The following is a 23,581-nucleotide window of genomic DNA, read 5'->3' as shown; positions in this document are numbered from 1 at the left end:
TGCATTTAGAGTTGGATTCATCCCAGATTCGTGGAATCACCCAACCCTGCAGCGCTGACCTTGTGGACGAGTACCTGCAGCATGGGTGCACTATGAGTCAAGAGTCTTCAGCTGATTTCAAGGGTTTAAACCAGACTGAACACACAACAAGAAGAAGCAGTCGTTCTTGGAGTACTAATACAGTTGTAATCATTTTCCTCTTATTACACTGTAACTTCCTGTCGCTATAACTGAGTATAATTAGCTCAACAATATTACGTACTTAAATGTGTCTTTTCGCTCACAACGAGGGTTTACGGTCACTGCATATTGTTCAAGATGATGAAAGTTACAAAAATAACGTAATATGATCTAAAACTTACGTACCTACAGTTTTCTTAGTAGTTGAAGCATTCGGTGTTAAATATTATGTACTCAGTTCTTTAGGTACGCTTTATGATTGCTGCTAACGCTCATTATACGAGGACTATTCAGAAAGTAAGATCTGATCTGTCGCGAAATGGATGCCACTGTGAAGCTCAAAAATGTTTTATCTGCGAAAGTTAGCTACACCTTCCAGCCACTTCTCTATACAGTCGCCACTCCGACTTAGACATTTGTCATAGCGTTGCACCAACTTTCCAGTATCCTTCTCATAGAAAGCAGCCGTCTGTGGTTTCCGCCAATTCTCTACACTAGTGTATAGCTCATTGTCTGTGCCAAAATGTTGTCTTTATAGCCAGCGGTTCATGTGGGCGGATATGAAACTTAGGGAGTACCAATTAAGAGCTGTATTGTGGACATTTCCCTTCGGAAACGCTGCAGGAGCATCTTCATTGCCCATGCAGAGCGCTGCCGAGAATTGTCATCAAGAAGGAAATGTATGACATTTATGTTATGTGGGGTGAATGACAACCGGTGAAATCTCTCACCAGGCCCTCATCTTTGGCTGGAGACATTATTTATCTAGGTATTTTTACGTGCTCAGTGTACGCTCAGAACCGAAAAGAGCGACGTGATGCGATTGACGGGCATACAAGAGGCACTGCCCAACACATCTGAGGAAAGCTTCATTGGATTTTCACTGTGATTTCCATTTAGCGTCCGATGGGATCTTACTTTCCGAATAGCCCTCGTAGGATAAAGTTTCCGTTTCCAAATGAAGCAGTAACGTTCACTGATTTTATTCATTACACTAGCAAAGGATATAAGTTTTTTCCTTATATCTTGTTAGGTAAAAGCGCATGTTTCTTGATGAGTGAATTTATATCTGAGCTCACTTTTCACCTTGAGTGGCGTGCTTGCAACTCTACGGCAAGCTAGCCTTCCCTCTAGCAACGTAGGTTACACGGGGCGGCCTACTCTTCAGGCGTAGAGAGACCGCCAGCAATTCCCAGCGGCCTGCAGCAGAGGTCGTCAGCATGACATGAACTATGTTGCGTGTCTGCTGTCACGTGGATCAAGAAGAAGTATACTGTGCAATTCAAGACATAAGCCACATTCCGCGGCTTAAAGATTAATTCCATTTCCATCGAGCTCAACAGCTCCATCGCAGCTCACATGCTGAGGAGAATCGGCCTGTTCGGCGAAGGAAACGCCACGCTCGCTGATGGCGAATCCGACGTGAAATCAGCAGCTTAGCGACACTGAAACACATCGCCATGTAGAAACGTCTATCACGGTAAGCAATTGTCCATACTCACCAATTCGTTCCCTGAACAAGACACTGGCACGCACTAGGACTGTTTGCACAATATCACGTGAAAATTGAGCATTTATGTTATTGAATAAATCAGAGTTTTGGATGACACATATAGTCATTTAAACAGTTGTAATATTTATACGTATGAGTGCCTGATAATTTTGGTTGGGCTAGCGTCCCTGTTCATACAGACGTGTCAGCCGCACTTCATAGGCTATTTTCAGCAGACAAAAATCATAGCAGTCATATCGGTTGGCGACGAAGTTACAAACATGTCACAACTAGGCTTCCTCATAAGGTAGTAAATTAGGTAAACACATGGGATTAGAATAAAAATAATTTAATTTTTCAATACGAAAAAAGGTTTTACTGAAGTGTAAATATCAAAATATCTCTTAATTATGTAGGGATTATGTATATACTGGTTTGTATGTTTTCTCTCTTCTTCATAGAACACCTAACACAGTGTTTTTTTCCGATAAATCGCCCAATTATGGTACTTCCATCATTTTAGTGTCTTGAGGAAAGCGCTCAACTTGTTCCTCGCTGATATCAAATTTTCCAGGTAAAAATCAAGTTAAGTCAATTTAGGGATATTTTATGGGCCAGTTTTATTTTCGCCATCTTATTGAATGAAGAGGTGAGGAAAGAAATCTCCAGAAGATCCTTACCATATGAAGGGACAAATTAGTGTAACAACTGCTAAGGCATCCAGGAATAGTTAACTTGTTGCTGGAGGGTGCAGTAGAGGCCAAAAGCAACACGCTGAGTTTTCAAAAGAAACTGTGACACGCCAGTCGACACCCAACATTATGTACCCATCTTCAAAAGATCACTTTTGTCCCTAGATGTCCGTTACGAACAACAGTACAAACACGCACACTTCCCACCTCCCTCCCTCATCCCCCGCCCCACCCCCATATTTCCAGCATCGTGGTGCACCAGTAAGTGGGCAAAGAGAAAGAAGGCAATGGAACCTGGAACAGGGCCACGCCTTAGTACGAGTTCAGGGTTTGTCTGACTCCTAATCATCGCCATAAAAGAGTGTGCATGCGGTCAGATACGTATGCACGTCTATGGTGTCCGGTTCCGTGTTCAGCAGGGAGAGGCTCAGTCACTTTTTTGTGCCGGTATCGTGTCGGACCCTGGTTATCGATGTTGAAGGATGTGCTATACCAGCCCTGCACTTTTTCTTGAGTCAACGGTTTTCCGACTGGTTTGATGCGGTCCGCCACAAATTCCTCTCCTGTGCCTACCTCTTCATCTCGGAGCAGAAGTTGCAACCTACATACTCAATTATTTGCTAGTTGTATTCCAAAATCTGCCTTCAATTTTTACCCTCTACATCTCCCTCTAGTACCATTGAAGTTACTCCCTGATGTTTTCACCGATGTCCTACCATCCTCCCCCTTCTTCTTGTCAGTGTTTTCCATATATTTCTCTCCTCACAGATTCTGCGGAGAACCTCCTCATTCCTTACCTTATCACTCTGCATAATTTCCACCTTTCTCTGTAGCAATTATAACACAGTATACTACAACCTATTCCAGTTTCATGCAATCAACACTTCGTACACGGTTTAGTATTTTGAAACACATCGGCACCACGCGCTCTTCCTGCTTCATTCATTCAACGCAAACGCACTCTGCACGAGTCACCTGTATAGCGCGCATTACGAGTCGAAAAGCAAGTAGCACACATCTCGCCACGTGTCGTATCTTATAGTTTGTTACTTTAATGAGTGGGCAGGACACCAGATTCAATTGTACCGACATGCACTGCAAGTAGGCAGTTAGATACTCGCTTCTGGGTCCTGATTCGTTGTATTTTAAACGTTTTGGAGAAGGACGCTGTTTCGCCAATTGAGGGTGTGAATGGTACAGATGGATAAAGCTGCTTCTTGTTGCAGGCGCAGGCCGGGCTATTCATCCGCTATCAGTTCACGATTTTCGTGTTTCAAACATAAAATTTGGAATAATATTCATTCAAAGAAACTTGTCGAACCGAGGATCCTTTGTGAGCTATTGGAATCCACATGTACGCATGGTGGCGATGTTCCATCCGTGACTAGAACTGGCTTACGATATCTCTCTCTCTCTCTCTCTCTCTCTCTCTCTCTCTCTCTCTCTCCCTCTCGCTGTTAAAAGGCATTGGAAACATTTTGTAGCTTTCATTACGGATATTATCCGGTGATTAAGTGATCTGTGAAACTGTTCATTAGTTGTATTTGCGGTCTATGCTGCAATGTGGAACTACCCGTTCTGTATTATTGTTTCAAACATTATAACCCTCACTTCCCAAGGTTTTTGTACGTCTGTTTACTACAATAGGAAATTTTCCTTTGTCCACCTATGTAACCATTTGGGTTGTTCACTGACACCTGTAGAAACGCTTTGCGGGAAACGACCCCAACGCGCTTTCGAAGCTGATATCAAGTCATTTCTTAAGTTTTACTTCGTTTTTGTTTTTTCCAGTGTTATATATTCGAAAATTGGTGTAAAATGCATGGTGAAAATTGCTCAAAATTTATTTGGATTTGCGCTTCCAATTTTACAAGAGTTGGTAAGCCTTCAATTTTCAGACGACAATGCATTAGCTCACTGCACCCACCGGGTGAACACCTTCCTCCAGGAGGCAGGAATGAAGTCAATGGCCGGCCGTTGTGGCTGAGCGGTTCTATGCACTTCAGTCCGGAACCGCGCGAGCGCTACGGTCGCAGGTTCGAATCCTGTCTCGGGCATGGTTGTCCTTAGGTTAGATAGGTTTAAGTAGTTCTAGGGGACTGATGACCTCTGATATTAAGTCCCATAGTGCTCAGAGCCATTTGAACCATTTTGAAGTCAATGGAATGGACTACGGCATCCGCTGACATGAACACGATTGAGCGTGCTTGGGACCAGTTGAAGTGTGCAGTGTGACATCACAGAAAGCCTCTTCAAATTTTCACGTACTGAACAACCTCTAGAGGGTCGCTTTGAAGAATGGTACAGACTTCAGCCGCAACGTCTCGATCTCTTTCTGGGTAGCATGTCAAGCAGGATCGAAGCATGTTACAGTGGTCGGTGTAGTGCAACATATTCTGCCTGATAAAAAAAAGTGGAACAGCCAAAAGACATGATCGGATGTCAATGTAACTTCGTACACATCATCGGCAGTTATCTAAATTCTCTGCGACAGGTATAACGACCACCAGGCTGCGTTAGAGTTGTAGGTGTTTCGAGTTGTTACCAGCCCTGGTAGGGTACACGAGGGGCTTGAAGAGTTTCAGATATTGACTGATCACTGTGAAGGACGCGGAGATGCCGCAGTGTTATCACCAACACACATAGTTTGAAAGGGGCCTCATTGTCGGTGTCCATTTGGCCGCCTGGTCGAATCGTGCAATATCCAAATCTGTGAGGCACACGATGTGACTGTCGCCCGATGTCGTACTGCAAGGGAACGTGAGGGCAGGCGTACAGTTTGTCAAGGCTCCAGCTGACCACATCTAACCACTGCAAGGAAGGATGGCAGAAGTGTGCGCCAATTTCATTGTAACCCCTTCCTATCTCTGACTGCCATCTGAGGACTAGTAATGAACTCCTTGCAACATTCTGCGTCATCCAGCACCATTGGTAAGGTGTTAGCAGCAGCCGGATAAAGGCATTGCTGTCCCTTGCGTAATGTTGCAGTTAACACCAAAACGGCTACGTCTGGAATGGTAGCGCGACCGGAAAGCGTGGACATATGATGAATGGCACCGCATTCTGTTCAGCGATGAATGGCGGTTCTGCGCTACCCTGATAATTATCATCGACGAGCATCGCAACCGACTGGGGAGAAGTCCCACTCTTGCAGTAATTACAAAACTGAATAAAATTTACTAAGAACTTTTCAATATGAATTTGAATGAATATGGTATTAATCACGTTGCACCCACTCTGGCCTGGACGGATGCACGCATGTGTCATAAAGCAGTTGTATCTCTTCCTAAAGCAAGCTTACCGACAACTGTTGTGACTGAACCGTGACATCGTCAACACTGGCACTAGGACGGCGTAGACGTGCGAGCTGGTCTAACAAATACTCTAACCTAGACAGACCTGGGGAACTTGCTGGCCACGGTACTACCTCATCATCAAGCAGACAGTTACTAGAGCCGCGTGTCATCTGTGGACTAACATTGCAGTGTTGAAAAACGAGGCAAAGATGCTATTACACTGAAGAGCCACGAACAGACCAGACCTCATCGACGGTGTCAGTGTTGAGATAGGGATTAGTGATCATGATGTTGTCATTACGACTATGGTTACGAAAGTTAAAAAGTCGGTCAAGCAGGCTAGAGAGTATTCTTAATAGAAAGAGTAGATAAGCAGTTGTTAGCATCCCACTTAGTAAATGAATCGACTTCATTTACTTCCGGTACGATGGACGTGGAAGAATTATGGGCAAATTTTGAAAACATTGTAAATCACGCATGGGGCAAGTATGTGCCGAAAAACTGGGTTACGGACGGAGAAGACCCACCGTAGTTTAACAGCGCAATTCGGAGAATGCTCATGCACTCGCGGTACAAGAAATATCGGGAGAATGAGGACAGGCAAAAGTTAGTGGAGATTCGTGCTGCTGTAAAAAGAGCGATGCGCGAAGCATTCAACCACTTCCACCGTCATACCTTAGCAAAAGATCTTGCTGAAAACCCAAGGAAATTCTGGTCTTACGTAAAATCGGTAAGCGGGTCGAAGGCTTCCATCCAGTCACTCACTGATCAGTCTGGCCTGGCAACGGAAAACAGCAAAACGAAAGCTCAAATTTTAAATTTAGCATTTGAGAAATCTTTCACGCAGGACGATCGTACAAACATACCGCCGTTTGAGTCGCGTACAGATTCCCGTATGGAGGACATAGTGATAGACATCCCTGGGGTTGTGAAGCAGCTGAATGGGTTGAAAATAAATAAATCGCCAGGTCCTGATGGGATTCCAATTCGGTTTTACAGAGAGTACTCTACTGCATTGGCTCCTTACTTAGCTTGCATTTATCGTGATTCTCTTGCCCAACGTAAAGTCCCGAGCGACTGGAAAAAAACGCAGGTGACGCCTGTGTATAAGAAGGGTAGAAGGACGGATCCACAAAATTACAGACCAATATCCTTAACATCCGTTTGTTGCAGGATTCTTGAACATATTCTCAGTTCGAATATAATCAATTTCCTTGAGACAGAGAAGTTGCTCTCCATGCATCAGCACGGCTTTAGAAAGCATCGCTCCTGCGAAACGCAACTCGCCCTTTTTTCACATGATATCTTGCGAACCATGGATGAAGGATATCAGACGGATGCCGTATTCCTTGACTTCCGGAATGCGTTTGACTCGGTGCCCCACTACAGACTCCTAACTAAGGTACGAGCATATGGGATTGGTTCCCAAGTATGTGAGTGGCTCGAAGACTTCTTAAGTTATAGAACCCAGTACGTTGTCCTCGATGGTGAGTGTTCATCGGAGGTGAGGGTATCATCTGGAGTGCCCCAGGGAAGTGTGGTAGGTCCGCTGTTGTTTTCTATCTACATAAATGATCTTTTGGATAATGTGGATAGCAATGTGCGGCTGTTTGCTGATGATGTTGTGGTGTACGGGAAGGTGTCGTCGTTGAGTGGCTGTAGGAGGATACAAGATGACTTGGACAGGATTTGTGATTGGTGTAAAGAATGGCAGCTAACTCTAAATATAGATAAATGTAACTTAATGCAGATGAACAGGAAAAAGAAACCTGTAATGTTTGAGTACTTCATTAGTAGTGTAGCGCTTGACACAGTCACGTCGATTAAATATTTGGGCGTAACATTGCAGAGCGATGTGAAGTGGGACAAGCATGTAATGGCAGTTGTGGGGGAGGCGGATAGTCATCTTCGGTTCATTGGTAGAATTTTGGGAAGATGTGGTTCATCTGTCAAGGAGATCGCTTATAAAACATTAATACGACCTATTCTTGAGTACTGCTCGAGCGTTTGGGATCCGTATCAGGTCGGATTGAGAGAGGACATAGAAGCAATTCAGAGGCGGGCTGCTAGATTTGTTACTGGTAGGTTTGATCATCACACGAGTGTTACGGAAATGCTTCAGGAACTCGGGTGGGAGTCTCTAGAGGAAAGGAGGCGTTCTTTTCGTGAATCGCTACTGAAGAAACCAGCATTTGAGGCTGACTGCAGTACAATTTTACTACCGCCAACTTACATTTCGCGGAAAGACCACAAAGATAAGTTAAGAGAGATTAGGGCTCGTACAGAGGCATATAGGCAGTCATTTTTCCCTCGTTCTGTTTGGGAGTGGAACAGGGAGAGAAGATGCTAGTTGTGATACGAGGTATCCTCCGCCACGCACCGTATGGTGGATTGCGGAGTATGTATGTAGACGTAGATGTAGATGAAGAGCCAAAGAAGCTGGTACACCTGCCTCACATCGTGCAAGGCTCCCGCAACCACGTAGGAATGCCACAACACGACGGGTATGAACTCGACTAATGTCCGAAGTAGAACTAGAAGCAACTGACACCATGACTCCTGTAGGGCCGTTCATAAATCCGTAAAAATATGAGGGGATGGAGATCATAAGGGCGTTACTCCTGGTGTCATGTCGTGGAGAGCCATCGGGTATAACATCTGTTCACGGCTGCTGGTGATTGAGGGAACTCTGACGGCACATCGACACGTCACGCACTTCCTGCGTCGTCATATGTTACCACCCCCCCCCCCCCCCCCCATGTACACTGAAGCGCAAAAGGAACTCGAAATATGTAAACAGGCAGTATACGGCGTTGCGGTCGGCATAGCATATATAAGACAACAAGTGTCTGGTGCAGTTGTTAGATCGGTTACTACTGCTACGATGGCAAGTTATCAAGATTTAAGTGAGTTTGAACGTGGTGTTATAGTCGGCGCACGAGCGATGCTACTCAGCGTCTCCGAGGTAGCAATGAAGTGGAGATTTTACCGTACGACCATTTCGCGTGTGTACCGTGAATATCAGGAGTCCGGTAAAATATCAAATCACCGACACCTCTGCGGCCGGAGAAAGATCCTGCAAGAATGGCACCAACGAGGACTGACGAGAATCGTTCAACTTGAGAGAAGTGCAACCCTTCCGCAAATTGCTGCAGATTTCAATGCTGGGCCATCAACAAATGTCAGTGTGCGCATCATTCAACGAAATATCATCGATACAGGCTTTCGGAGCCGAAGGCCCATCGTGTACCCTTGATGACTGCACAACACAAAGCTTTACGGCTCAAAAATGGCTCTGAGCACTATGGGACTTAACATCTGAGGTCATCAGTCCCCTAGAACTTAGAACTACTTAAATCTAACTAACCTAAGGACATCACACACATCCATGTCCGAGGCAGGATTCGAACCTGCGACCGGAGCGGTCGCGCGGTTCCAGACAGTAGCGCCTAGAACCGCTCGGCCACTCTGGCCGGCTATACGGCTCACCTGAGCCCGTCAACACCGATATTGGACTGTTGATGATTGGAAACACGTTGCCTGGTCGGACGAGTCTCGTTTCAAATTCTGTCAATCCTGTATGATCACCTGGATCCACTGATGTCCATTGTGCATTCCGACGGACTCGGGCAATTCAAGCAAGACAATGCGACACCTCACACGTCCCCAGCTTCTAGTCTACACAATACCCTGTCGTGAGCTATGGCTGTGGGCAGACGCACTGCTGCTTTGCGAGTCGCCCAGTTACGACTGTGTCTCATACAGCAAACTACAGTGATTGTTTATCTAACAATAGTTTGCAGGATCGTCTTCAGAGTTTCGATGCAGTATTTTTACATTCATTTATATTAGCGATGATTTTTTTTAGTGTGTTTTGCTGTAATGTATTTACATTCTATGTGCACCTGGGAGGAGAGTACACTGTTTTGTGTGCGAGTGTATTTGAAATATATTTTTAATGCAACATCTACAAAACACTTTAAGTTCTTAGTGCACTCAAATATTCTGGAGTAGTGGAGGAAGACTGAGAGGTTACACAAGTTTGCAACAATCTGTTTTTAGAGTCAGCGATGGTATACATTGCAAAATTGAGGCAAACTACTGTGCATCAATCTTTATGGAAGTGTATTTACAGATATATTCAGCTGTAATTAGTAACTCCTGCAGCACACGCCCAGTTAGCCGTGCGGTCTAACGAACTGCAGTCCAGGTGGGAAGATATGCCGGTTTCCGGCATGAATCCGCCTGGTGGATTAGTTGGTTGGTTGTTTTGGGGAAGGAGACCAGACAGCGAGGTCATCGGTCTCATCGGATTAGGGAAGGACGGGGAAGGAAGTCGGCCATGCCCTTTGAAAGGAACCATCCCGGCATTTGCCTAGAGCGATTTAGGGAAATCACGGAAAACCTAAATCAGGATGGCCGGACGCGGGATGAACCGTCGTCCTCCCGAATGCGAGTTCAGTGTCTAACCACTGCGCCACCTCGCTCGGTGGTGGATTAGTGTCGAGGCCCGAATGCGGGCTGGTTCCCCTTATTCCACCCAATTACACTATGTCGGCGATTTCTGTGCAAACACTTTCTCCATGTATGCGTACACCATAATTGCTCTACCACACAAACACTGGGGTTACACTTGTCCGATGTGGGACATTCCTGGGGGTCCACTGGGTGCCGGATTGCACTATAACCCTGGGTTCAGTGGGGGCGGTGGTGGGGTGAGTGGACTCCTGTAGCCTGTTGTGGGGCTGTGTACCACTGTGGGCTACGGTGGGGATGAAGCCTCTCCATCGTTTAGAGGTCCCCAGTTCCATACAATACAATACAACTCTTGCAACAGTTCATGCTTAAAAATATAGGCTATCTGTGCTCCAGGGATGGGATGGGAGAGAGGCCACTGGTATTTTGAATGTACCAGGAAGTTCATAGTGGCTACTGCATGACCGAGCCCTAAGCCAGCATGTTCCCTGGCCATGGTATGAGCCAGCATGGAGACTTGGGGCAGGGAGCCCTGTGCATTGTCTCTCTTCCATTGTGGCAGATAGTGAACATCTCACCTCTTGCACTGTCGAAGACTGATGGACTAGATTTTTATCGAATGATCTACATTTTTACAGGACACACATTTATCAGTGAGTAGCGAAGCCTAACTTAGCCCATATCTGTATTCACCAAATATCATTGCTATCAACACACTCCTCAAATGCTAATATACTACCACTTCTCCAGAACAGACATCTCATCCATTGAACACAGTAAACAATTATGTCCGTCCTCCCAGTCCAGCAGCTAGATGTAAACTGAGTCCTTTTCACGCCACTTTTTCCCCTGACCGCCATCTTGGATTATATCATGGGAGGGGAGAGTGTGAGGGACTACAGCGCCCTCTGGTGGCAGTACTGTGAACTATGTCAGTTTGACTCCAAATCTCATGGCGAACACACTGGATGGAGCTACTGCCTATGACAACTCAATTTTTTTAAATAAAAAATGCATGCAAAATAAAGACTTAAGTCCATCATATCCAGCAGCCCAGAACAGACTGTCCTTTTACTGCCAATTTCCACATGGGGGCGGAGAGGGGCAGGAGAAGGGAGAGAGGACGGGGTTAGGTTATTGGAGGCAGCCCAACTAACCTGTTTTCCTGCCAATATTTGAACTTCCCATCATGATGTCAGTGTGACGTTGCCACATATATGGCCGCCATCTTAAATAAATCTGGCAACAGTGCAACATGAGGTAGCACTCTCTTTGCCCTATTACTTTCGTGTTGCTTTGCGGTCGATGAAAAAATTAAAACGTTATCTAGATATATGAAACAGCATGATAGTCCTTGCAGTACTGAATCTATAAAAATGTTTCCAAGTTTGTGCGGCATTCATCAAGTCAAATGTCATGTACTTGCTTTCGAATAAGCCAAAAGGGGTGACAATTGCCGTTTTTGGAATGTCTTCCTCTGCAACTGGTAATCTGTGTGTATATGCCTTAGCACAGTCCAATATAGTAATAATCGTCACACCTTGTAGAGCTAATTTTAGTCATGCAGTAGAGACACAGGATATCGATCTGGTACTGTTCAGGCATTGAGAGCATGATAATCACCACACAGGCGCCAGGCACCACTTTTCTTAGACACGACGCATAAGGGAGAAGACTAAGGAGTTGTAGATGGTCATATGATCCCATCTCTCAGCATAACACTGAATTCTGCTTCCACTATAGCTAACTGGTCAGGTGCTAGATGCTGAGGGTGGCAAGAGACTGGTGTGCCATGTGTGGTCTTGATATAATGTAATGTGTCATGATATACCTCTTTGGGTGCTCCCGAGCATGGCGTCACAAGCGGAAACCGTTTGAGTATGCGAGTGTACTCCCCAGCATTTGCTTGTATGACTTGGGCAGAGTGCTTGGTTGCATGGTGGCAAAACCCAGAAATCGACAGTCTGGTGACGCCATCAGCCATATTTTCCTGACATGATGTAGGAAGTTATAGTGTGCCAACAGGTCGGCGCTGATGATGGGCTTGGTGATGTCTGCAACGGTAAAGTCCCATGTGAATGCTCATAGTCCCAGGTCCAATTTCATGTGCTGGGTGCCATAGGTTTTGATCGACAAATTGCTGGCAGCAGACAGGTGGAACAACGTTGTGGGTCTACATGAACATAGTAATTTCTGGGAAAGAATACATAAATCCAAACTGGTATCACTAGATCTTTGTAGTCTGTCTTCCTGTCACTGACAAAGAGGTGCTGGAATGATGTTTCGCAATTGGAGAGTGTTCGACTGTGACGTCCGTTGGCGCTGGTGTACATGCAGGGAGATGTACACTTACGTGCCTGGTTTCCGAATTTCTTATGGTACCAATAGATGGGGGGTTGTCCTTGTCCTGTAGTGGAAGAGGTAGTTGAGGAACCGATGCGTGTTGCTACTGTTGACTTGTTGAGAGAGTAACTCCCAAATTCCTTCGGCGACGTGGTTGACTTTTACTGCCAGATTATCATGATCCGCAGACGTGACTGTTGCCGGCAGTAGGCTCAGATGTGTTACTGCCAGTGTAGTAGTCGGAACTGCAGATAACATGGTTGTATTATTTTGTTGACACCACCAGTACACTATTGCGTGCTGCTACCGACAGACTAATTGCAGCCTGGCCTGTGGCATACACTCTACAGTCAATCACTCCGTCCAAGGGCCTGTCAGTATGTAACGCTATGATGGTTTGTACGCGTGGCGGCAGACGGCGACCCCACAGTCTATGCAGCAGGCTATCAGGCATAGTACCAATGTCTACCTTGCTGTTCAGGTGCCGTAAATAATGGTTTGTGGTCCCCTATATCTTCTTGAGTTAACATCTTTCATATGCGCTTCTCTTGTGATGCAGAAACTCGTCGTATCAGTTCTGCCTTCCATCTTCATATGCACTGACTGCCGGCGGTGCGGTTGTTACATGTTGTTCTTTCGTAGTGTGACGATAGTCTACTTGACTGGCGACAGCGAAAATTTTGGGGAGCCCATAGTAATACCGCCGCAGAGGGAGCTGGCTTCAACTTGCGCAAATCAAAGCGCCGGATTGTGAGGGCAAAACGTGGGTTAAGGGCATTGCGAATCTCGTGACTGTCGGAATTATTTGTTCGGCGTCTCGTGTTATGTGTGTCAATGAGAAATAAATAACGTAAGCCGTGTTTGAATGTGAAAGTCTGTACAATGTGCTTTCACGAAATCATTTCATTCCGTGTCGTAATTTATGTCATAGCTACTAATCAAACGTGCGTATGGAGCACGCATGACTAAACGTTGGCAGCTTTTCGAGCCGATACGTCCCTTTGTCCACGGAACTCTTGACCTTTCAATCTTTATCTGCCCGCACCCTTGTTAGAACATGGTTGACTCTATACAGTAGAGGGGGCAAATTTGAACTCCCAATGCAGAACGGAGGTGTATATGTTTGACCCGGAAGTCTGTCTGTCTGTCTGCCTCAAAATATTTCTCAAAGAAAGTTCCAATTTTAAAGCCGTTTTTTTTAGTGGAAAGCTGGTTTAATCGGGACAGTTCTTAGCTATATTTCTGAAAGTGTTCAGCCGTTTAAATTTCATCAGCTATATGAAGTAAAAATGTTTTCCACCAGCGTGCTCTCTTGAAATACTTTATAGTCCATAAGAACTACATCACGTTATGTAGTACCAGATTGTAGAGCACAAAAAGATGTACCTAAATAAAAGATTACGGTTGAACGATAATGATGATTTTTGTCTTCTGAAGTCGCCTCTTTCAGCACCTACAAAGCAGAAAAAGTGTGATTGTGACTCAACTGTGAAAGACAAACATATGCTCTCGCCGACATTTTGTGGTTCTTTTTGTGGTCCACAATTCATTACTAAATCAAATGATTTTGCTCTAATAGTTCAAGCAGCGTACTGCAAGAGAGCGCGACGGCAGCACACTTTCTTGCGACTTGACTTATAATTATAGCCACAGCTTATTTCTTGTGCTGCCTAAAGTAGCTAAATATATACTAATAGATAGTAAATGAACACATCTGTGAGTTAAAAAGAAAGAAACATGTAAATCGCATTAGTGGTTCTTGAGTTATAATTGCCTATCTGTGTGTCTGTTTGTGAATTCAGTCTTTGTTGTCCACGATTCAGACAGGTCGTGTCTACGGCTTTTTCAGTTTGAATCAATTTACCTTGTTAGCCATCGCTGCCTCACAGAAAAGCCAACAAACAGTCCAACAGGCACTTTCGGAATTCACATTCAATAATATTACTCACTCACTCTACGTACGTCAGTCGCTTGCAGTTCAGTTGTTCTGCTCAGAACCGACAGCATTGTTTCGGTTTGTTCGTAGTATTTATTTACACATTGTGGATGTGAGTGGACACGAGAGTTTAATAGTTATGTATACCTCTACAAAAATTAGTGACTTCTTTAAACCTAAAAGACAAAAAGTTAGTGAGAGCAATGAAAACCGCATTTTAGATGTAGAATCCACGACTTCAACTGTGGCTGGAGAAGAAGATGCAAACAACAAAGCAGACGATCCTTCTCCTAGATCGCCGTCGCTAAAGGAAAATTTCTGTTAAGTTGGTGGATATGGATACAGACAAAACATCTATAGACAGTAATGATAATTGTAATGATGACAAAAAGACAGATAGTTGGTCTATCGAACAATGTACAGATTATAAAGCTAAAACCCGTGGTTAATTATTTTAAAAAAAGCTAGGTTGCCAAGTTTGTAGAGGTGTATCTGCACTAGGTGCTGAAAAAACGAAAGGATTAAAACTGAGTGAGCAATGAGTTGTAGGAACCTTCAGCCCATAAGGGACAAATAAAAAAGATCAACTAACGTCTCTTAGGAAATAACTATTTGATCACTGCACATCTCAATGTCACGGTTTAGCGAACAAAATCCAGACAAACGCAGAAAAACATCACATTCAGAACTCAGTTGCTTCCTTGGTAAAGGAACAACAGGTTGTTACTGAGCGTGTATTTCGCACAGCTTATAAGTAAGCAAACTTAAATAGATCGTTTTATGAGTTTGAGACAGAAATTTATCTCCAACTTAAAAATGGTTTGGATGTGGGCCGAATACTACATTCAAATGTTGCTTGCTCTAATATAGTGCTTCATATTTCTGACCAGATGACATCAGATCTAATAAATAATTTAGTAAAGAATGACTCCAAATTTTCACTTCTTTTGGATGAAGCCACTTCTCTTTCAAACAAAAACGCTTTGATTGTATATTTTAGAACCTTGTTAAAACGAATGGAAAACCCCTTGACAGTTTTTTGACGCTTTTTGAGCTAGATGACACAACAGCATCTGGTATCTTGAAAGAACTTTTAAAGCAGTTAGAACCACTAGGGCTAGGCTATGACTTGTTGAAAGACCATGAGCGTCTGTCATGTTAGGAAAAAAGTCTGGCCTCGCAAAGCAGGTGATGGAAGTGTTTCCAAACTTATTCATCTGGCATTCTTTGAATCATTGTTTAGAACTCGCCGCGTACGACACGACAGAAGAAGTGGCGGGGATTAATCACTTTAAAATATCCATGGATAAAGTTAGAAATATCTTCAGCTGCTCTCCGAAAAACAGCAGGGAGATGGCAGTTGTTGCTAAAGGTTTGGAGCCAGAAATTTTAAAAATCTGTCGTGTGCTTGACACTCGTTGGTGGCCTCCAGTTTATTGGCAGTAAAAGCTGTATGGAAAGATTACAGGGCTCTGTACAATCATTTTTAGAAGCATCAGAGGACACGAAACAGGACTCAAAACGACGGTCTACTTACAAAGGGCTTTGTAATACACTGTCATCTACATCTTTTGTCTCCAACCTAGCTGTAATGTATGGTGCCTTAGAAGAGTTGGCCGATCTATCCCTACAGCTTCAAAGATCAAGTGTAAACCTTGTTCAAGCTCTCAATGACATTACACTTTTAATAAAAGTGTTTGAAAGTCGGGTTGATGCAATGGGACAACATCCAAATGTAGCTAACATTGCACTGGAAAATATGAACTTTCAGTGTGTCGAACTTTCTGAAAGAACAAATACTTTTAAGATTTTTGATAAACAGTTTTATCGCAGCTTTTGTCATCCAGGCTGTTATCAACAGTGAATGTATCTGAAAGCTACGATGTTGTTATGAATGACATTAAGATCATTCACCCCAAATTCTGGCCTAAAAACATATCAATCACTTACAGGGAAAATGAGATTTTCCGAATGTGTGAAAGATAAAAGATTAATAGCCCTCGTGAAATAATAACGGGCTTCAGGGAGTACAAACAGGCTCTGAAACCAGTACTAAGCGGAAAAATGCCAACTATTCTTGTACAGCCACCAATGTTCAAAAAATTCTTATCAGTAATAAACAGCATTGCAGTGTCGAGTGCGGAGTGTGAACGTGGCTTTTCTGCAATAAACTTAATTATGGCACCACAGAGATCTTCTCTCTACATCAGCACTGTTTGTAGTTTATTACGCATCAGACTTCTGGGACCACCTGTAGCTAGATATGAACCTGGGCGTCATGTTAAGTCTTGGCTGGCTAAGGCATATCATTCTGCACTTGCTACACAATCAAAAGCACGAAGTGATAAAGTGTATAATGAAGACAATATTGTATTATGGAAACGTTTTTCTTAATCCATCTCAAATTGTTTGTGATTGTGTTTGAAATAATTTCGCAATGCTTACTTTTTCTTCCTTTGTTTGAGCCACTGAGTATGAACTTACTTAAAACTATGAGCTCAGTTAAAATTCAATAATCCTAAAAAGGCACTTTTTAACAATAAATATACAACGCATATTCTGTATAAATTGACTGGTCATATGCCACTGACTTTTGTCAGAATAACAGATGTTTGTCATTTTAAGTTAATAAAATTTAAAGGGAACTATTTAAACAAAGTTGTATACTCTTGGGTGAAAGATTTATGCTGCATGTTGACAGGACTTGTTATTTTATGAGTGAAGGGAAATTAAATTCATATTTCAGACTACAAAATTGTAATCTCAAAATTAGCACTGAATATGATTTATTATTAGTGTTATATTCTTGATTTGGAATCATTTGTAATTTTATCATAAATGAGTTAACAGGTCGATACTCAATCTGACCGATTCAGTTTATTGGTCATTAGCGTTTTAATTATTTAACGGCAAATCGAGCCAAAAATCTACTGAGACGAAGGATTCTTAAAGTTCTGTACTGGTGCTTGAAACAGTGTAACATCTTCGTGCGGCCCAGTGAAGTAAAATTGTTTAAATAATGGTTTAATGTACAAACCAATTTTTTATATACACAGTATGTTATTGGAAATGAAAAAGTAATTTTAACAGAGCTATAGTGGAACTCAAGAAGCTTTGATATTTTTGTAGAATATTCGCCAAAGATGGATGATTGTTATAAGTGAGACCTTGATTGAAATGGTCGACTTCACTGTGATGCTCATTTTAATTTAAGTGCATGTTTATTTTTTTAATAATTCTCTCCCAATGCCAAATGAATTGATTGCATATCCTACAAGATGTATTCTACGCGTAAAACGTTTTTCAGACAGATTGCAGCAAATGTGTTAACATTTATGATAACAGGTCTCTTTTGATTGTTAGTGGTTTAATAAATAAATATTCAGTTTGCAGTGGCTACTCATGAAATATGTTTTTCTCAGTTAAAAGACAGTATGGGATTATAGCAAAGAACAAATCTGTCGTCTCTATGACGAGTTTATCATGTATAGCGTCACAGAATTTCCCAGTTTAAGGGTTAGTTCTGAATAATATTGGTCATTTTTTTATCAGATCTCTTTTTAATTGCTGTTGCTAACAACAAAATCCCACGATCTTTGAATTTTCGTAATTGTTTTCCAGCAATTAATTTCTGTATATACAGGGTGCGTCAAAAAAATGTATACACACTTTGAGCTGTCATAGACAATTTAATTCCCGTTCTATAAGGTTAAATATCTGTGAGAAAGTAATGTTATGTTTCTTCAACAGGTGGCAGCAGTGGCAAGGAAGTAATTGCAACATGGCGGATGTGCGTTTGAGCTTTGAAGTGCGGAAGCAGATAATTAAGTGGTACTGGAAGTTTGAGAATGTAGCTGCGGTTCGAAGACAGTGGAGAAGAGAGTATGGTACAGAACCACCTTCAAGGTTAACAATTACACGTCTACGAGACAAATTCGAAATTCATGGAACAGTGTGTGATGTGCATAAAGGTCGATCAGGGCGACCTCGTACAGTCACAAGTGGTGATTCCACAACTGTGGTCTTGGAACTGTTTCAGCGTTCGCCTCAAAAATCTTCAAGCCAAGCGGCATGTGAGAGTAATGTAAGTGCTAGTAGTGTGCTATGCATTCTGAAGAAAGGCAAGTTTCGTGTGTACATTCCAAGGCTGGTGCAACAGCTAAGAGGCGACGATCCAGATCGAAGGTTAGAATTTTGTGAATGTGTTCAGGAGATGGTGACACGTGAGCCAGGATTTATGGGTAGCATAATTTGGTCAGATGAAGTCAATGGAACTGTCAATAGGCACAATTGTGTGTACTGAGCTGAAGATAAACCTCACATTACAGTTGAAAAGGCTGCGAATTTGCCTGGTGTAAATGTGTGGTGTGGTTTGTCTGCAAGGGGACTCATTGGGCCTTTCCACTTTAAAGATACTGTTACTAAGATACTGTTGCTGAAGAAACATACCTAACAATGCTTGCTGACTCCATATTCCCTGCCATTCGTGCATTATACAGTAATGATGAGTTTTATTTCCAACAAGATGGCGCCCCATCGCACTACCATAGGGACGTACAAGCATACCTGCATCACAATGTGCAGGCCAGTGGATAGGATGCAGGGGACCAATCGAATTCCCTGCACGTTCTCCAGACCTCACGCCGCTGGATTTCTTCTTATGGGGTACAGTAAAAGATGAGATGTACAAATGTAAACCAGGCGGTGTGTGCAGAAATCTCATTGGACACTTTGGAACAATGTACGGAATCAGTGGTGACTCGTACTCAGAAATGTATTGATGCTGAAGGCCACCAGTCTGAACATTAATCACATTTGCAAAGTACATTTATTTTTCCAATTGGACTTTAAGCTTTCCATTCCCAGAAATTTAACATTGTAGAACGGGAAATAAATTTTCTATGACGCTTCAAAGTGTGTATACACTTTTTTGGCACACCCTGTATTTGAGTAAATTACTTTTGTGTGAATCTGTGCTATAGACAGAGAAAGCATTTCTTTGGTTATGCTCACTGCAGGATGTAAGATACTGAAATATTTAAATTACATGGCATTTTCCACAATTATTGTTTTTGTTTAGAAACAATACCCAATGGTGCGTATTTTATGGTCAAGCATATTGTAACTTAACTGCATTACAGTTTTGTTATAGAAGTAATTTTATTTAAACTAATTTCTGTGGGGTCATAATAGCCTGTGTTCTGTGTTTACAATAATGTACATTCAATAGCGCGGGCAGAACAAAAGGTAATGTTTATTGAGCGATTTGGTAGACAGTACTGACATTAGTTGAATACAATATTTTGGCGTCGCGCAGCGTCACAACAACAGTTAGGCCTACATTCCGTATACTTTCAGAATTACTTTCCAATTTACAATGCTTAACAAGTTCACTGGCATTTTCAAGCGCGCTTCATGTGTTAGTTTGATTACAGAGAAATAATCAGTAGATGCAGAAAGAAAGAGATGGAACTGACTTTATGAGGTAAGTGCAAAAGGCCTCTCCACACGACACCATCGAGAAGCGGTGCTCTGCGCGCCTGAGCATTCAAAAGGCACGGATCAGCATGCCACCACTGTTCCTGCGAGCGGTTTTAATGCACATCTTTGACGCTGCCGCCATTGTTATTCTTATGCTGAAGTTACGTGCCGATTGTTCATATGCAGCGACCCGCTGCTTGGCCCGGTCAGCGGCGCCACGGAGTATAGTTGTGTCAAGGCCGCCAAAAATTACAAATAACAATAGTGGTTGTTCAGTTCAATTTTTACACGTAGAGGCTCATGTTAATTAAATGGTAAAGACCTTTCTCTTTGGCTAGTAACATAGAAACTAATTAATTATTTTGCGAATGTAAAAGTAAGTCATAGATATCTTTTATTCCAATACTTACATTTTACATTTAGAAGCGAATTTATTCATTACCTGTATAAATAAAACTTCTGATTTCTTTTTCACTCACTAGCGTGAAAGTTTCAAATGACAAAATCTGACTGAAGAACATTACATATAGTCTTTCCCCATGGCAGTGTAACATGATGTGGGGTAGAGAGGAGAGGAAGAAGATTACGGCAGACTCAGGGTGAGGAGGGGGGAATGTTTTATCTTTATCTTGCATTTTTATCAACTCTGGCGCGACGCAATGATGCGCTGCTATGGTACAAAATGCACACAGAATTAACGTTTCCTGAAGACGTGGAAAATGGAATTGTACGAGAACCAGATGGAGCAGGTTTATCTTCATCGTCATTAACTGCTAAATGCCTTGTTGATTAATAATGAACACGCGTTCATAGAGCAGCTACAAAGCAACTGTTCGAACGTTGCGGCTGGCAGCATTTGAAAACATGATGTCATAGTCACGAAGACTACCTACTTGTGCTAATACGTATGAAGCAAAACTATGGAGTAAAGTGACACTGGTACGGCGGCAGGCGGTGGCAGCTGTTGTGACTATAAGATATTATGGTTTAAGAACCTGAATTTCAGAACAGTATTCTCTTAAAATGCTTTCTCATTGTTAGTCTTATCACAAGTCTCTCTCGGGGGGGGGGGGGGGGGGGGTAGAAGGGGGCGCGTTCCGGCACCTGAAAGTTCAGAAATTAAACACTGGGCGGCGCACAAGAATTAGGGAATACAGATCGGGTAAATACACGATCTTAGAATGTTGCTTCTATTAGGTGTAAATACAGAAGATCAATAATTGATTAGAAATAATAATAGAACTGTTATATCTCAAAACAAAATGTACGGCCCGTGACGGCTGTGAAATATTCAATGCAGATTGCAGCGCCCCCGCCGATTGGCACGGAAAGCCAATTGACAGCTGCGACGTAAAGAAAGCAACGCTCTTGCACAACACACCCGACATTTCACTGCACTGACGGAAAGTGAACTTTATGGCTACAGTCTCATGAACTTCTTTGGCAAGCGGCACTTTGCAGCAAGATAATTTTCCACTATCGCTACAATTGTATTGAAGATTGTATGGCACTCTCTAAGGTTTTGTAGCATGTACCCCACAGTGCGTCGAAATACCCTTATGCACTCACTGGCACATTAATGCGACTGGTGTGTCAACATTCTACCCAACTCTTCTGGATTATTGGGCTCCTTAGTTCTGAATGGGCAGTTCAATAGCGGAGAACGCTAAGAAAGCAATGAGTTTTGCCTCGTTATGAATTTGCCTTAATAAAAAAAGTTGAGTTACTTATATATACATATTGACATCGCATGATCTTCGCAGTATTACAATAAAATATGTGAAATGATTTAACGTCGTAAAACATACAACATAAAAAACTGTACAGAATAATAACATACATTTGTTGTGTAAACAGGTTAAATGACGATCAGTTTATCACACAACGTATTCGGTAATTACTGCATAAACTAAACACTCAGGTGGTTCTGTAAAGACACAGCTACTGGTTTCCTTTCCTATAGGACACGATTGTGATTACAAACTACTTCAAATATAGACGCCCATCGGCGTGATTTGTTTTTCATCCATTTTTCCCACAGGGCTACCATCATGCAATAATTATTATTAGTAGTTGTTATTACGAAACCTTATCAGAATTTTTATCGTTAAAATCGTCGTTAGTCGATAAAACACTATAGATCAATCCCGTATAAGCTGCATATGTTTTTCTCTAAATATAATTAATTTCCGATTAACACTCGAATGGCGCAGTTCCGCTTACAGTAGTCGGTTGGCAATGCCATCGTACATTCCGGCTAAACATAAAGTTACAAGGCGTCTGCTGTAGTCGCTCTTGTTTCGGAAGATAAACAGATGGTGAGTATACGATAATAAATGGTGAATGAATCGTGTATTAACTAACTTCATTGTTGAAGTTGAGTTTTTCGGCATATTCTATGTCAGCCAATCTTCGCAGGTGTTGTAATATTCCTTTCCCCACCATCCTTCCATACAATGCCTAATACAACGTTTTTCTTTGTATGACGTACTACTAAATCAAGTAAATCAAGATCTTACGCGGTGTGGATTCAAACAATAAACACACTTGTGTTTCACTTTCCCGAAAAAATTGGGGGGGAGCTTTGACGTTAGTTGGAGAAAGTAGAGCCATTGACATTTGAAGTTTTTACAAAATTGGTCTTAAATTCCATTATACGTACCAGTAATATCGTTAGCAAAACGTGCTTCCATCAGTGGTTCAGTAACAACATTTTTTTACTCAACTAGTTGATGATTGTGTCTTCTGGGAACTTTCGATTGTTTGCAAATAGCACAGTTAGCCCATTCAAATAGTGCTTACTGTAACCATGTTGCAGGACTAATAATATGACAGTAATTTTAAAACCCTCACAAACTTATGATTGGTCCAACTTACTGACATCATTGGCCATGGGGCAGTAAACCATAATCTTCCTTCCTTTTTTCTTACCACTGTTTTGCATAGTCTGCTTCTATCAGTATGTCTCATATTTCGATTATGTTTGTTTGTTTTGTATTTGTTGCATACACTGCAGGAACAGAAGGAACCTGGTGACCATTGGGTAAAAGTACTGTTTTAATGTTTTTCTTCAAAGCATTGATCAGGACTGTGCATTTATCATCTGTGCCTTTGCAGTAAGTGAACTCACTTTCCATTTTAAAGAACTGATCTAATTCTGCAGTTCATTGCGAAATGTGGATACTCTGTTGGAGTCATGTTAGATACTTTCATTGTTTCAAATGTCATGCCAGAAGATCTGCCATATTTTTAGAAAATTCAAAGCCTGTGGTGAGCTAATTGATCTCCACTTGTGACAGGAGGGATATATGCTTATAGAGAAGTTACGTTCATCTAAATTTAAGGATTCGTTATAGCTCACAGAAATCATTTGTGGTAGTTTAGGATCTTTGTAATGTGGTACATCGTGAATTAAGGAGCTTATATTAGGATGTAAACACTTTTGGTTAAAGGAGACCACACACTGAAAAGAATAATAGTTGAATTGTCAACAGGCACACACACAAAGAAAAAAATTGCTACATTTCAGTGTAATCTTTTTTTGATCTACAGTTCAAATACAGACAAAACACTCACATACACTTATACACATGCATATACATGGCATACATATGCCTATGCCCCTTTTGTAATGCCAGCTAGATGCACAATGCTGAATTATTTCAGGTGGTGCGCCTTGAGTGGT

At 42.3% G+C, this 23,581-nt stretch overlaps 1 protein-coding gene across 9 annotated transcripts in view; it reads left to right on the top strand.

Annotated features, from left to right (window-relative positions):
• Positions 1-22,118: 22,118 nt before the first annotated feature.
• The window catches only part of LOC124711858, an 80,084-nt gene continuing 78,621 nt past the window's right edge, over positions 22,119-23,581 (top strand). For 8 of the 9 annotated variants that reach the window (XM_047242094.1, XM_047242093.1, XM_047242092.1 and 5 more), the window contains exon 1: positions 22,119-22,214. In XM_047242094.1, coding sequence (XP_047098050.1) covers positions 22,212-22,214 — 3 coding nt within the window. In that variant the 5' untranslated portion in view covers positions 22,119-22,211. The remainder of the gene's footprint in view (positions 22,215-23,581) is intronic. The other variant, XM_047242097.1, reaches the window with a different exon arrangement.

This window comes from Schistocerca piceifrons, chromosome 8 (genome assembly GCF_021461385.2).
Source record: "Schistocerca piceifrons isolate TAMUIC-IGC-003096 chromosome 8, iqSchPice1.1, whole genome shotgun sequence".
Classification (NCBI taxonomy): domain Eukaryota; kingdom Metazoa; phylum Arthropoda; class Insecta; order Orthoptera; family Acrididae; genus Schistocerca; species Schistocerca piceifrons.
Note: the sequence above shows the minus strand (reverse complement) of the source record. Positions and strands in the feature narration are given on the sequence as shown.